This window comes from Drosophila nasuta, chromosome 2R, assembly GCF_023558535.2.
Source record: "Drosophila nasuta strain 15112-1781.00 chromosome 2R, ASM2355853v1, whole genome shotgun sequence".
Taxonomy (NCBI): domain Eukaryota; kingdom Metazoa; phylum Arthropoda; class Insecta; order Diptera; family Drosophilidae; genus Drosophila; species Drosophila nasuta.
The window spans coordinates 10,476,345-10,491,753 of NC_083456.1; the positions used below are offsets into that span (position 1 = coordinate 10,476,345).

At 38.3% G+C, this 15,409-nt stretch overlaps 2 protein-coding genes across 4 annotated transcripts in view; one reads left to right on the forward strand and one right to left on the reverse strand.

Annotated features, from left to right (window-relative positions):
- Positions 1-3,777: 3,777 nt before the first annotated feature.
- LOC132784492 (RAC serine/threonine-protein kinase) lies at positions 3,778-7,819 on the reverse strand. Its single transcript, XM_060790142.1, has 6 exons — positions 6,990-7,819; positions 6,727-6,924; positions 5,843-6,232; positions 5,540-5,773; positions 5,327-5,473; positions 3,778-5,262 (listed from the first exon to the last, which is right to left on the reverse strand). Exons 1-6 carry the CDS (start codon positions 7,515-7,517, stop codon positions 5,179-5,181), a joined length of 1,581 nt encoding a protein of 526 aa, XP_060646125.1. The 5' UTR covers positions 7,518-7,819; the 3' UTR covers positions 3,778-5,178.
- A 4,089-nt stretch (positions 7,820-11,908) lies between these two features.
- LOC132787037 (unconventional myosin-XVIIIa) overlaps positions 11,909-15,409 on the forward strand; it is a 37,758-nt gene continuing 34,257 nt past the window's right edge. For all 3 annotated transcript variants that reach the window (XR_009632497.1, XM_060793892.1, XM_060793893.1), the window contains exons 1-4: positions 11,909-12,046; positions 13,247-13,741; positions 13,796-14,617; positions 14,683-14,826. Coding sequence is in view for 2 of the 3 variants with exons in the window: in XM_060793892.1 (XP_060649875.1) it covers positions 13,286-13,741; positions 13,796-14,617; positions 14,683-14,826 (1,422 nt within the window). In the remaining variant the exon portion in view is untranslated. The remainder of the gene's footprint in view (positions 12,047-13,246; positions 13,742-13,795; positions 14,618-14,682; positions 14,827-15,409) is intronic.

A 15,409-nucleotide genomic window follows, 5' to 3' on the forward strand; every position in this document is an offset into this window, starting at 1 on the left:
TTTTAGACATTTTCACATTGCTATAAAGCAAATAGCTTGTTCAGCCCCCTCGACCCGTTTGCTGTCCCATCAGGTGAAAATAGAAAAATCGTTTCGCAAATGAAAAGCGCGAAAAACGCGTAGCGAACAAAGAAAACGAGCCGCGTTTACAGCTGCTTCTCCCCCCTTCTCGTGCCATCTCATCGACTCATCGTAAAGCCACAATCTTGCTGCTAAATACACTTGACAAAAGGGTACAACAACTTTGTTGGTACTTTCTGCCATGAGCAGCAAGTACGCGTGGAGCTTCATCGTTTTCTATATGAACAGTGGCATCAGAAAGTGAAATTCAAATCTGGCAAACAAATAATTTTATGGCAAAACCACTTAGAAGGCGATTGCAGTAAGCAAATTATTAATCTATCTAAACGTTTCAGTACCTAGCATATTTACAGAGGGTTTTTTAACAACGTTTAAATCTCATTGAAGCGAAGTAGTGAGTCAGGTCAATCATGTTGCAAAACGGTGAATAATTTAATGTTTTGAATTGCAATTTTAAAACATTTGACATCTTCATACAGATATTAACTTTATTGTACCGACATTCTGATATTTCTTAATCATTAGTATGCTTTTGGATGCTTCCTTACAATAAATATAGAATTGTAAATTTTTGAACATTACACAACTTTAACCAAGTTAATATTTAACCAAAAAAAAAATCCAAAACCCCACACAATGCGAACAAAATTTAAATTCACATAATTCATAAAAAGCTTAGGTTACAATACAGTTGATGTCGCATTTTTTAAAGGCAGCGTGTCAATTAGTCGGCTTTTGGCCAACGAATGTCGCTTGGCATTTCATTAGGAGTTGTTGTCATCCGTCAAAAGCAGTCGCCACATTAAAAGGGAAAGCACTCACTAATCGCAAATTTTCCAAAGGGCTTGGCAGCTGAAGGATGCAATCTGGCCAGCTCTAGACCCAACCCAACCCAACCTAGCCCAAAGCAAACGCAATCTCAAGCTCAATTCCAAATCCAATCCCAAGCGTAGTTCAATACTTGTTGCTTTACTTTCGCTTTCGTCACGCTCGCGCTCAGTTTTAATTTGAATTCGTAAGTATTTTTTTTTTGTTGGTGTTGTGTGTGTCCGGGGCAAGTGCTAAAAATTAATAGCTTTATGTCACAGATAATATATCCGCCTGACGTTGCGACACACATTCGATCAGCCGCTTCCACTTCCACTCCCACTCCCGGTTATATACTATATAGTTTAAAATGCTCCTAAGAGCGTTTTGCTCGTTTGGGGAAAGCGTCGGCAAAGCACTCTGTGGCCTCCCAAGATTGCGTTGCAATTAATCATCAGACAAAACGCATTGTTCGCTGCCGCAGCCGCCGACGCCGCCGCACACATGGACACCATGGCGACCATGGACATGTGGGACAGCTCTTCTTTTTCGCCGCCTGTCACGCATTCCCCATTTTGCATTCGTATTCGCATTCGTAGCGCTGCCCACCTTGGTTGTGCTCCCGAATATACACATACTATATATTAAAGTCGGTCACGTTCGACTATTTCGCTTAGTGTTTTTTTTTTTTTTTTTGGAAGGGGGGGAGGTGGAATGTGGTACTTGGAACAGCACATGCAACGCAATTGGCTAACATTGTCTTGACCTAATTTGCAATAAGCCGGTGTCAGGCGAAGATTCAACCAAAAAAGAAAAACACAACAACAACTTGGCGTATGGGTGTGTCTGGCCGTTCTTCAAGAATTTATTGCATCTGGCGAGGGCATAGTGGAGTTTTGCTCTATAACCAGCATACACTCAATTACACTCTAAATGTTTATGAAAGTCGACTAGCAGATGCTCTACAAGCATCACGTCTGATTTCAAATACTATATAAAACTTAAAAAAAAATTAAATAAAAAATATTCGCTCAATAAATTCCTAGAGCTCAAATTAAAACTAGTTAACAACAGGCAAACCCAAAATATCCTGAAGATATTTCTTAGATTGCTGATTCAAAAATATATCCGAGTAAATAAATTGATGCGATTTCTTTTTGTTTGTCTTTTGTTTTTTTTTTTTATCAAATATCTGTTATATGTAAATTTTATTTATGTATTAATATTATATTGTTTTTCACTTGATTACATATATATGTACATATGCATATGTACATGCATATATGATATATGTATATGAATGTGAGTCTGTATGTGTGTCTGTAAGTGTTTTATCATAATCATCATCAATATGTTTGCATGTTTGTATGCGTAAAGCGCGTATAAATTAATCATACAATTAGTAATTATGTAGATCGTATATTATCTACAAGTTCCTGTGTTCAGTTGTTGCTCATGTTTTATAAACGTGTATATATCGATTTATTTGCATTCTATTCTTTTTCTTCTTCTTTTATTTCTTTAGTTTATAAATCAGCTTAATATATTATTATTAAAACTGCGAAATCTGCAATATTTCGCTTATCAAAAATTACATCTAATCGATTTGAAGTTTTCCATTCGGGTTTTCTTTGACTTTTCTTTTTTTTTATCTTCAAAATATTTAATTTATTTTTACAATACAAAAAACAACTTAAGTTGCTCGACTTGATCTTTGATCTGACAAGATATATAGTCAAATATTAAACCATTTTTAGAACACATCGTAGTTTGTAATTCAATGTACTATATAGACAAAAAAAAGTAGTTCAAAAATCAAAAATATCGAAAACTCATTGAAAACAATCAACATTTTCATTATGTATGCATATTTTTGATATATGTATATTTATATTTTTTGTTTCTTATTCTGCCGCTTTTGCATTTTGTAATAAATTATTTAAATAGAGGATGGCGAAAGGAAATGCTTTGATAGTGGGCACCGTGAGTTCTGTTACAATCCAAAACACAAGATAAACTTGAAAGTTGGCGTGTTGTTAATGCACTTTTCCTTTTGCTAAGTCAATCTTCAATCTTTACAGTAGTTGTATTTTCAACTGTTTTACTTTTTGATTAATATATTATTTATTATAAAAGCTTGCCAAATTCTTGGCATTGGCAGATTTCGGTTGATTGTTTGGTCAGCTATTTATTTATTTGCAGTTGACTCAGTTTCATGCTTGAGTTAACGAAAATTTCCTATAAACGAAAATGCTTAAACTGAAAATGTATTGTACCTATAATTTGCATAGTTTAAATCGTTGTGTAGTCGTTCAATTAAGCTTTGCTTATGAAAGTTTCTCTATTATCGATCTGAAAATTATAGATGCATTCCTATGTCGACGATCTTTGTCCTGATATTGGCTAGCTAGATTTTGTTCATGTTTCCAATTTTCTCGAGTCCTAGTGTTTGTATAGATCAATTTACTTTTAGCGGTATTATTTTTTAGTCATTCAGATTATCCATCAACATAAATTGCCACAATAAGCTGTGAGATTGATCAAATCAATTGCATGTTAGGGTTTATATTGAAGGAGCTCCAGTAACTTTCTAGTGCATATGTAATTGGCATCTAACTTGATCTGATCTTATCCCAAGAACAAACTACGGCGTGTATAAGTGTATTTCTCTGTGTGTGTTAAGCTCCTGGTTTTGCCTTATCTGATCTAATCAACTACTGAACTGGCTACCCCAATAGTACATTAGTAGAATTTTCTAAACTCTAACTCAACTCACCTGTCTAGCCTGTTTCAACTTGAGTGTCATTCATTCTCATTCATTCGCTTCGCCGATTCTTTGGCATTTAGTTTAGTTGCAAGCAATTTTCGTAAATCATTTGTTTGTTCGTGTTTTTTTTTTTTTTTTTTTGTTTTATTTAAGAAAATATGTTTTGTTTGTTTTTGTTCATTATATTTCAATTGATAAGTTTTTTTTTTAGTTTTTGCTTATTTTGCTTTTCTTTGTATATAGAAGAGAGATTATGCTTTTATTGTATTGGTATTGTATTTAGTTGAAATGCCCGAACATTAGATTACTTTTATTTACAATTTTTAATAATTTATTTCGTTTATAAAAATATCAAAATTTCATTTCCTTTGTTACTCTTTTAATCATATTCATTTCTGTTGTATTTCTTGTTGAAAATGAAGAGACAAACATTTTAGGCATTTTGTATAATATTTATAATTTTGTTTTTTTTTTGTAAATTTTTGTTTCAAATTCAAAAATGGAAATTTTTGTATTTTTTTTTGTAATTTTTTTTTTTTTTGTTTTGTTTAAAAGTGAATTTTTATACTTCCTTTTATATAAATATATACAAATATATGTGTAAAAAAGCATATGCCATATATAATTTATTTTATTTTAGGTTTGAAAAAATTTTTTTTGTTTAAATGTTTTTGGCGCCCATGCAGTTGAAATAATCTTTTTTGTATATAACTATTAGTTCTGGTTTTTGTTGTGTTGTTGATTCTGTTTTTGCATAATGCAGAGCTCTTCAGAGGCAACTTTACCATTAAATATAACTCGTAATTGTTATTGTGTTTTTCTTCTTTGGAGTATAAATAATGTGTATGTCTGTGTGTGTGTTTGTTTTGCTTATGTGTGTGTGTGTGGGTTTGTATTTCGATTTCTTGCTCTTGCTCTTCGATTTGCCTACAAGCTAGTTGGGTGTAAATTGTGTAAGTGTTCGTATGTGTGCATAGTGTGTGTGTGTGTGTTTTACTCATTCGCTTAATAAATGTTTTACTTGCATTTAAAAATTAACTAATCACTTTAAACGTTATGCTTAAAATGTTATATTTAAATGTATATATAAGTATATGTGTATTATCATAGGTAATAAACTATTTTCTTTTTTCTTTTCTTTTCTTTTCATTTAGTTTGTTTCTTTTGTTATGTTTATATCGCGATCCATGTTCTCTTATCTCCTCTATAAGTTTTTCAACTGCACGTTGCTATTGTTGTTGCTGTTGTTGGAGTTATGAAAAAATAAGTTACTATCATTCAATTTGTTATTATTGGTGTATAAACTTAGCGATACAAATTTATTATGTTTTCCTTTTCAGTTTGTTTTGTTTTGTTTTCTTATGTTTTGTTTTGCTTGCATTTCTATCCCATATCTATATATATCACTAAGTATATTATGGGTACATGCGGTGACGCACAACATTATGTGTCGTTTTGCGCTCAGTTTTGTTTTATTTTTGTTTCTTTTTTGCGTGGCTCCTTCCTATAATTTGAAGCTTGTTCTATTGCATCGACGTGAGGCTTGTGGAAGTACCAATGTGCGCCGAGGTGCCCAACGTGGCTGCCATATCTCCTTGATAACTGAACTGTAAGTAGATAAATCTGGTTACAATTCCGCACTCAACTAACGCAACTTATACGGTTATTTACCTGCGGGAATAACGGCTCTTCGGCTATGGAGCCCAGAGGTCCCGTAGGATCTGGAGGAGTCAACTCGACGCTTTCGCCGGTAAACTCTTCATCGAAGTAACGTGTGTCTGTGTCTGATGTGACCTGAGGTTTAAATGGTGGCGTTATCTGTAGGACAAATGAACAAATTTTAAATAACCACTGAGAATAGAATTAATTTACAATATTTGCTACCTTCTTCAGCACCAGATCCGTCCAGTTAATACTCGCAAAGAATGGATGCGCTTGTATTTCCTTGACATCATCTTGGCCACCGCCCAAACGATTTCTGGGATCCTTGGCCAAGAGTCCGGATAGCAAACCTTTTGCTTCATCAGTAATATTGCGTGGAAATTTCACATCCTCAACCAATATGAGCGTGAAGAGCACATCATGATCACGATTATAAAATGGTAGACGACCACAGATCTGTATAAACAGTATAGTATAAGAAGTAAGTCTTCGTAATGACATTGAAAACGCTTCTATGGTGCTCACCATCTCATACATAACCACACCGGTTCCCCACCAGTCGACCGCACGTCCATAATCACTATCCTCTAATACTTCAGGCGCTAAATATTCGGGTGTTCCGCAAAACGTTTTTGTTGTGCTCCCGTAGGTTATATCCTCCTTGCACAGCCCGAAATCGGCGACCTTTATGTGACCATCTTTGTCCAGCAAAAGATTCTCCAGCTTTAAGTCACGGTAAATGATGCCCTGCGAGTGCAGATAGCCCAACGCCGATATTATTTCGGCGCCATAAAAACGTGTCCGCTCCTCCGTAAAGATGCGATCATGGCTCAAATGCCAAAAAAGCTCTCCACCATTCACATATTGCATTACAAAGCAGAGACGATCATTGGTTTGAAATGAATATTTCAATGACTGCAATACAAAAAGGAAAAGATTAAAAGTCGAATGAGGTTTGAGCATTTCAAGATCTCAAGATTTTACAATTTCATTAAAAGTATAAATCATTCATAATAATCGATAATATAGCTCAATTTCTCTTGCTTCCAAACAGTAATTTGTAATTTATATATAATTCAATGATTTTCTAAAGAGCAGCAAAACGCCTCAATGTATTATCGCACACATTTCGATACGAAACAAGTTCTGACGCTCGCAATAAACACATTTCTCCATAATCTAAGATGGAATTGTTTGCCACAATTTATGCGGGCTCAACCCATATCAATTTTTTTTCAAAATAATTAAATTAAAATTGGTATTATTGTTCATCTAATGTTGTTATTGGCAAGTGGGGGATTATTTCAAAATTTCCACTGAATCAATTCTGCAACTCTAACTAGTAAACTGAGGACGGGATTTCCCTGCTGACGAATTTTAAGCATACCTCGACAATACGATTTACTTACAATGAGGAACGGATGATTTGTTGACTTGAGTACACGACTTTCGGTAAGCGTATGTGCGACCTCATCTTTTTGTATAATGACCTCCTTTTTGAGAATTTTAATTGCGTACAATTTGGATGTGGCCTTCTCACGGCACAGGATGACCTTGCCAAAAGTGCCCTTGCCCAGCATCTTGAGGAACTCAAAGTTCTCCAGTGTCTAAACGAGAACAAGCAATTAATTAATAATTGAACACAATTGAGGAAATTAATAGGATTACTTACCACTTTCTTGACACCGCTGCTGTTGCGCGTTGTGCCTTGAACGGAAAACTGTTCGGATAACTCCACTTCAGCAATGCCAGCCATATCCACATCGCCCATATCTGTTGGCGCCGATGGCGATATTGCAGTTTCGCCCATCTCGCTCAGCCGACTGGCAACACTTCGAATCGCTTCGGTCCAGAGTTGACGCTCAGCTTCAGTGTCCACGGCAAATGTGCGCTCAATCACCGTCGTCCATTGCAGACCGCGAATGATAAATGTGAAGGGCTTGGGACGATCCACAGTCATGATCTGGCAGCCGCGTACGGTAAAATTGTTGAGCATCTGTGTGCTATCCGCCTGTGTGCTGTCCGCCGGCCGGTTGCGATAGCCCAAAAGTTTGCCATCGCCTTGTAGGATGAAGTAGCGTTGACGCCAAGTCTTAATGTGCTCGCCGCGCTTCTGTAGCCAGCCCTCTTTGACGATCGTCGGTGCCGCAAACGGAACCATGGGGATAGTGGGCGAGGTGCCAGTCGCTGGCAAGGACATGATAGCTTCAGTTGCTGTTTGCGGTGCGACAAATATGCTGTTGTTGTTATTACTGCTGTTATTGTTGATTGGCAGTGCGTCGCTTATTTGCGTCGCACTGGAATAATTGTTGTTGTTGCCGCTGCTGCTGTTGTTGTTGCTGAAATTAAAGAGCAATCGTATGCCTGTAGGCGTGGCCACAGCCGTAGGCGTTGGTGTTGATGTTGGCGTCGATGAGGCAGATCCTGTTGCGGTGCTGCTGGCGACCACAGTCGATCTCCTCTGCAGCGCACCAAATGGTAAGTAATTCGTGTTGAGGCTGTTTCAAGTTCCCGCGGCACGAACTAAGCTAAGCCAACCAAGTCCACACACCCGTCTCGTCTCGATTCTCGAGTGTCGGAGTCTGAAATGAGGGCACTTGTTGAGAACATACACACAAAAACACAAAAGTAGCAACAACACTACAACAAAATATAAAAGGTACAAATGGGTATTTTTTTAATTTTTAACATTTTAGCGAGTGCATAATGCAAATTTGGTTTTAAGTATGAACAGCGTGCATACTTCTCAAAGATGGTTGCGTGACTAGCTGATCTATCGCTTAAATTATACGAATTATTTATGCAAAATAATTAGCATTTGAGTATAAGTAAATATGCATATTAAAATGCTTTAATCACGCTCCCATCTCTAACAATAAATTTCAAAAAATACAGAATTATTTGATAATTTTCTTTCCATTTAAGCAATGAATTTCTGACATTTTCACTCACGTGACAACTCTATTAATTGCGCACCCATCTATACTAATATTGAAATTTATAAATTATAGTATAATTATTATTTGCATTTGTACGATAATATGCATTGCATCTAATATGTTTTTATAGCAAATTTCTTCGGCTAACTTTATTCATGCCCACGAATTTTTAAATTATAATTTTTGTTTTATTTGTGTAATAATAATACATTTTATTATATCTTTATAAAGCATTTCTTCGCCATTCGCATTTTTAATATATTTCGCATGGCATTTAATATTACTCACGCGCCCATCTCTAATATGCACCTACATATACACGCACACACACGTGCATACACATGTGCATGTAGATTTTGTTATTGTCTTTTGGCGTGTTTATGGCAAATTGCACAGCCCTTTGTGGTTGTTGTTCTCTCATTCGCTCGTTAGTGTTGTTGTTATTGTTGTTGGCGCTTGCGTCAGCAGCTGCAGCAAAAGCAGCTGCAGAACTGTTGAAAATAGGATCGATCGTTCAGAGAAATATAAAAACTAAATAAAATAAAAAATAACTAAAAACCGGGGCATTTACGGCATTTCCGTTGCACACCACAGAAGGGCTGGCGTCGGAGCCGACGGCGAGAAAGACGGAGGCCTCCCTGGGGTCTCTCGCTCATTCACTTAGTCATTGCACGCCCCACATGTCGAGGCGCCACAGCCGCTGCCGCTGCCGCCGCCTGTCGCTGCCTTTGGCGACTGCCGTTGGCTATGAGCTGTCGCAATTGTTGCTGTGATTTAGCTTCAAACAAAATTCCCCGCCATGTTACGCAGCCAAAAAGCGAGCAAATTTTTCGCGATTGCATTTACCGCGAAATTAAATCAAAACAAGTCGACGGATCGCTACTGTTCATGAACTTACAGGCACACACACATCTGCATATGTGCAAGTGTACAAAAAAAAGCAACAAATACACACATATTGTATTGTAGGTACATATAATGTGTGTTTGCATATCTCGCTTTGCTGTCGCTGTCTCTGTCTCTCTGTGTGGCCCTCTGCTAGTTGTGATCGCAGCGAGCGATAAAGGTGCGAGGGGCACGTGTGCATGTGTGTGTGAGGGAGAGAGTGCGGCAATGATCGCAGCTGAACAGCAACAACAACTACGTACACACACACACACACACACTCACACACACACACAAACAGAAAAAATATTCATTTGCAATTTGCGAAAATGTCAACGACGTGCCGTGGCGGCCGCTGCCGGCTGTACAAATTTCGCTATCTAAAACTGTAAACAAATGTACATAAAATAAAATCGACAAAAATACACATACAAATGTGCATGCACGTATATAGGTATGTATGCGTGCACATACAGCCAAGACGCGTATGTTTCACTGTCTGCTGCTGCTGTATTGCAAAGTGTGAGCGAGGCCGTGGCCAGGGAAGTGTGTGGGTGGGACAACAGGGGGGAGCGAGAAGGAGGCAAGACGCGTGCATGTCTCGACAGACGAAATGTACATATGTACATACATACAAAATGTTTGACTCTCCAATCTATGCGTTTACGTTTGTATATGTGCGCATCAAGTGATCAGCAACAACTCTACAAAAACCGGTTCGGAACCGATTCGAGCCTCGAACCAAAACACAAATACATACATATAATTATGTATGTATGCATGTATGAGAACAACGATTTAATGTCAATGGAAACTTTGCTTACATTTTTAAGCAACTTAGCTTCGACTTTTAACATTGTTTTAAAAGCAACAATCTATCAAAAGGTAATAGCAATGATGGAGAAGACGAAGAGCATCCCAAACATTGATTCGAACCGGCGAACCGAACTGCAAGCAAAAGTTTTAGGAGTTTGTGTCAGCAACATGTCTAGACACTAATACACTCATGCACTCGCACTCACACACAACTATATTTCATAAACACAGAGAAAACACACGCACGCACACACACACATACAGAGATAGATTACCATCGGGGGCAGACATCGACGACTGTGACGACCGAGACGACGTCGTCGATGACTGCGATGGTGACTCTTATTAAAGCGATGGAACAACGAGCAATAATAATAACAAAGGCCACGGTTGGAATTTAGAATAAAAAGAGATCGCACTTGTATTTGTAAAGCCCATGGAAAACTGAAACCCACCTATTTTTGGGCAAAAGAATCAACTTTTCCTTTTTTTACACTTTTTTCTCGCAAAATGTAAAAGGCAGACTCTGCTTTAATGGTGACGACGGTGACGGCAGCGACAACTCACGTATGTTGTTTTTGTTTCTGGTCTTGTGTGTTGAAGACGAAGTGTGTTGTGAATTTTTGTTTGTATGTGTGTAGCAGACACCACACCAGGCCACACACAATTATTAAATACAATTTCGCCACACAATTGTTGAACTGCACGATGCTTTGTTTTTGTTCTAGTGCGCATAATATTTATTATATGTTGAAAGTTGGTTTTTTCATAAACACACACGCACGCACTCACACTTATTTTTCCATGTACCGTTTGGTTTTTACGCTTCACTTTTTTGGTCTATAGATTGTGGCGGTCGGTTGATACTATGTCGCTGCAACTCTGTAAGTATAACAGTGCGATAGTCACAATTTGGGTTATGATACATATCGTCACTAAACGACTACAAAAAAACAAAGTAAATTTCGATTAACAATTATATTTAGCTCCTCTGTAATTTCAATAAGTATGTTGCTTATTATTATTCCCAATAATTATAGCAAAAATATAACTAACAACAAAGGCAATTCCGAATTATCTTGACGGATAAATCTGACATTTAATTTATGTTGCCATCACTTTATAGGAAGAACCAAGATTCATTTGCTCAGAAACCAAAACAAACCCGAAGAAAATGTTAAAAAATTAAAGCCAAATTTATATTACATTAAAACGAGATCTTAATATTTGTACTAAATACAATATTATTGACAGTGCTATTCCCTTACAGTACTGTTAAGTAGGAGTGTAACAGTAGAAAAACAATCGAATATGCATTATTATCGGTACTAAAAATACGATGTACAGTCTTTTTTTTGTGTATAAATTTTTTTAGAACATCAATTTAAAAAAACTTAAATTTCCAAATATTGTTTATGAATATTTAATTTTTCTTACCGAATTTTAAAATTTGAATTTATGGATAATTACAAATTCTTAATTGAAGAGTACTGGTATAAAAAATGAAATTACTCTATGTATACTCTATATATATATTTCATGAAATGAAAAAATGTTTTTAAGGGAGTCAAACAGATGAACTCCAAACAGTTAAATGCTACCTTAGAAATCTTTTAGACAATGTACAAGTTTTTGGAAGAAAAATGGAGTTAACAAGCTTTTCAAAATAGCGCGCCTACTTAAACACTAAACATTTTTGGCAGCCTCTATGGAGTGTAACCATGTTTTTGTATATTTTGGTATATTTCATGTGGAAACATATAAAAATAAAACTACTTTAAAAAACCGCTTTAAAAAGAAAAGATATTTGACTTCAGTTTTAAACAATACAAATAAATCTATTTATAATATGATTTGGTTCTCAAAGCATCGATATTTGCTATAAATAATCGATGATTATACAAAAATGCAAAAATATCGATGCTGGCGCCATCGATGTCTCTCCACCGCCAAACGCTTGTGTACCACCACTGGCCGATCGGTCGTCGTCGGTTCGGTGAAACTTTGTAAAATTTGTAGAATTTAAATCGAAAGCATTTTTTGTTTATGCTATTCGCGTAATTGTGCGTACTGCTTAAGTAGCAAAAAGGTAATGTCTGAGTTCTGGTGACATTATAAAAAAGCGATGTGTCCCTGACACGTTTAATTGCAACAAAACATTGTCCAGTATGAGTGTGTGTGTGAATGGCTTTGTATTGGTGTGTGTGCTTGGCTTATCAAAAGAGGCGTAGAAAGAAACTGCAAAAACAAAGGTGTTATTGACTTCGAGAGTGGAAGAAGGCAACTTTCTTTTTGCATTCCACTTCTACTCGTCGTGTGTGTGTCTATTAGTTTCTGTCGAATAAGCACAAATTGAATTGTATAAATAATGAGAATAAGCGAGAGCCTCGAGACTGTGGCAAGTGGGCATAAAATTAAGAAGCAAGCATAAAGCACAGCAAAAAAAAGGAAAAATGTTGACTGCAACGATGAGTCTGGGCCAATCAATACAAATACAAATACCAATCCAGTCACAAGTACAAACACAAATGCAAATACCAATACAACTGCAATAACAACGGGCCCTCAAATGTGTGTCTTATTGTTCATGTAGTGTGCGGGAGTGAGTTAGTTAATGTGCGTGTGTGTGAAAACAAAACAATATTGTATACAATATGGAAAAAGAAAGCGCATAATTGAATAAATAAGAATAACAAATGGGGCCGCAAGTCTTAAGTCTCAATGACAAAAGCGAAATGCAAGATAAACGAAAATATTCCTCACTTGTCCCCTAACGCATTGTTTGTGATTTTGCAGTTACACACACACACTGGAGCACAAACACACAAACTTGCATCTGCTTATGTGCAGAAACTATTATTGTGGCTGTGGTAGTGTGGGTGTAATGGTCCCAGGGTTTCTTTTACCGCTTGCAATAAAAGAGTGCGAGAAGAAAACGCAAAAAACCAAAACCACAGCAGTAGTGGGAAGAGGACGAAGGGTGGTGAAGACAGGTCAAATCAAATTAACAGACGACACCACTAAGACCAACAACACGAAGTGCAAATTTGTTGGGCACGCCCTTGAACTTGCTAAAATCGCTCTCATCCCTTACAAAATCAGGGATGTGCCAACCGGCAAATAATTGGCCAAGCAATAGTGTAGTGCTTCCAAAATCAAAAAAATTAATCGAAATTAAAATAAGTGTAAATTAAAATTTTTTATAAAGCTTAATATTGAAATGAGCTAAATGGATTTTGATCATTCAATTTGTAATATAATAATTAAACTTTTATTTTGCGATTTGCAGTTAGTTCCCTAAGGATTCTCACACACACATATATAGAGAATGTTTAACTTTATGAAGAAGAGCGCGGGCGATGAGGAGAAGGAGCGTCGCAAGCGTGAAAAGAAACTGCGCAAAGAGGCTAAAGGCGGCAGCAGCGGCGTCGGCAGTGGGGGCGGCGTTACCGGCAGCATGAGCACTGATGAGCTGCTGCGTCTGGAGGAAGTACGTCGCTCCTTGAAAATACGCGGACGTCGTAAGGAAAAGGAAAAGCTGCCCAGCGGAATTACAGGTGATTATAGCGCCGACTTTTTTGCCGCCCTCAACGCAGATGCTGGGACTGGCAATGGGAATGGCAATGGCAATGCTGGGCCGGAGCAGGATCGTGGCAATGAGGAAATTGTAGCATCTGTGATGACACACATCGAGAGTCGGACCTCGTCGGCCAATGGCTCAGGGATTGGCATTAATCTCAACTACGGTGAGGTGACGCACACGCTGCTCGCTGGAGGATTGAAGGTGAGTGTCCCTTAATCTTCCAAGGAAACGTATGCTAATAATTGTTGTTGACAGAATCGCTTCTTGCCACCGGTGCCACCGAAGCCACCCAAGCGTGGCATTTTGAAGGGTTCGCGAAGCAACATGAGCAACGTGCACGAGGAGATTGTCTTTACCGGCAGTGGAGGAGGTGGAGGAGGCACTCCTGAAATGCTGATGCGCAACACCATGCAAAATGAGCAACTGTTTGAGGGCAGCCGTGGTGGTGGTGGCGGCGGGGGCAGCGGTGGCTCCAATTCGAGCCAACACGGCACCTCATTCACCTCCGTGGAAAGTCTGCGCAGTGATGGCGATCACACGCCCAATCAACGCGCCATGACGCTGCCCGCCAATGCCCGCTACGGTGCTCCACAGACGCCCACTCAGGCTGCCCATTTGCATGTGCTGACATCGCCATCGCCGAGTGCAGACAGTCTCACAGATACCACAAACTCCTCGTTTGCCACGCCGCCATTCTCGCTCAGCCCCATTGGAGAATCTCAGGGCATCGATCGCTGGGCTCGCGTTCATGCCTTCGAAGATGTTCAACTGCCACTGCCACCGGTGCAGCTGGTGCAGTTGCCACCGCCTCGACAACTGGTGATCAAGCGACAGAAATCGCCGCGTCAGGACTTTGGCTTCAGTTTGCGCAAGGCCATTTGCCTTGATCGCACCGAATCGTTGACCTCGCCCATTTTTCGGCCCGTTATCTTTGCGGAGCCAGGTGCTGGGGGCGGGGCGACGGGTCTGCTGCCAGGCGATCGTCTTATTCAAGTCAATGGCACTCCTGTGGGCGATTTGTCGCGCGAGATTATCATCGAGATGATACGCAATAGCGGCGATGCCGTCACCGTTGAGGTAAGCGATCATTTGAATAGCTGAATTAGCAGTTGTGTAACTCATGGATCTCTTCTGAATTGCAGGTTCAGCCCGTGGCTGAGCTGGTGGAGCTAAGCAAACGCTGCATGGCGCCAAGCACGGCCACCGTCGAGGAGATCGATCATTCCATTAACAACGGCAACTGCAACACGCTGCGTCGCAGTGCCAGCAAACGCTTCAAGCGTCAGGTATGTTCCAAGACCTGAATCTGAATCCATTAGCATTTGGTTAAGCGAAAGCATTACGTGATTGATGAAATTGTCTCCCATATGTGTGTATAATGCTCATAATCGTAATTGTTTTCGCCGCAATTCATTAATTATGCATTCTTTGCATAGATTACAAACCTAATGATTAATTGAATTGCACGAGTCAAACTCGTTGGCCGCCCTCCATTAGTATCTAGCATATCTTCAAGATGGGTGTAAGGTGCTTTAAGTTAGACAAGGTTCAGTGAGCCTCAATAAAGTATATTTTATAATGAAGAGCTTTTAGTATGAGTTAAAGATCAAAGTTGTCATAGAAAAGTATAACTCTTTGGGGGATAGGATTAATATTAATTTAATTGCAATTAAAAATGAAAAAATTCAAATTCAGATAGTTAGGATGTGCTGAATGTGTCTATAATAGATAAAAACTAGTAGATTTATTTGTTGAGCAAATAGTCTATATGTTTATATTTAAAACCAGAGTTAGAGAAAGAAGAACAAACGAATATTTCCTAAAAGCAGCTAACCCAAGTTGTATTTTTTAATTCATTTTAAGTAGCGT

Coding starts and splice junctions, on each gene's coding strand:
- LOC132784492 (XM_060790142.1), bottom strand. CDS start 7,517: ATGTCCTTGCCAGCGACTGGCACCTCGCCCACTATCCCCATGGTTCCG. Junction 6,925..6,989: donor GCAGCGGTGTCAAGAAAGTG/GTAAGTAATCCT, acceptor GTTCTCGTTTAG/ACACTGGAGAACTTTGAGTT. Junction 5,263..5,326: donor AAGAGCCGTTATTCCCGCAG/GTAAATAACCGT, acceptor ATCTACTTACAG/TTCAGTTATCAAGGAGATAT.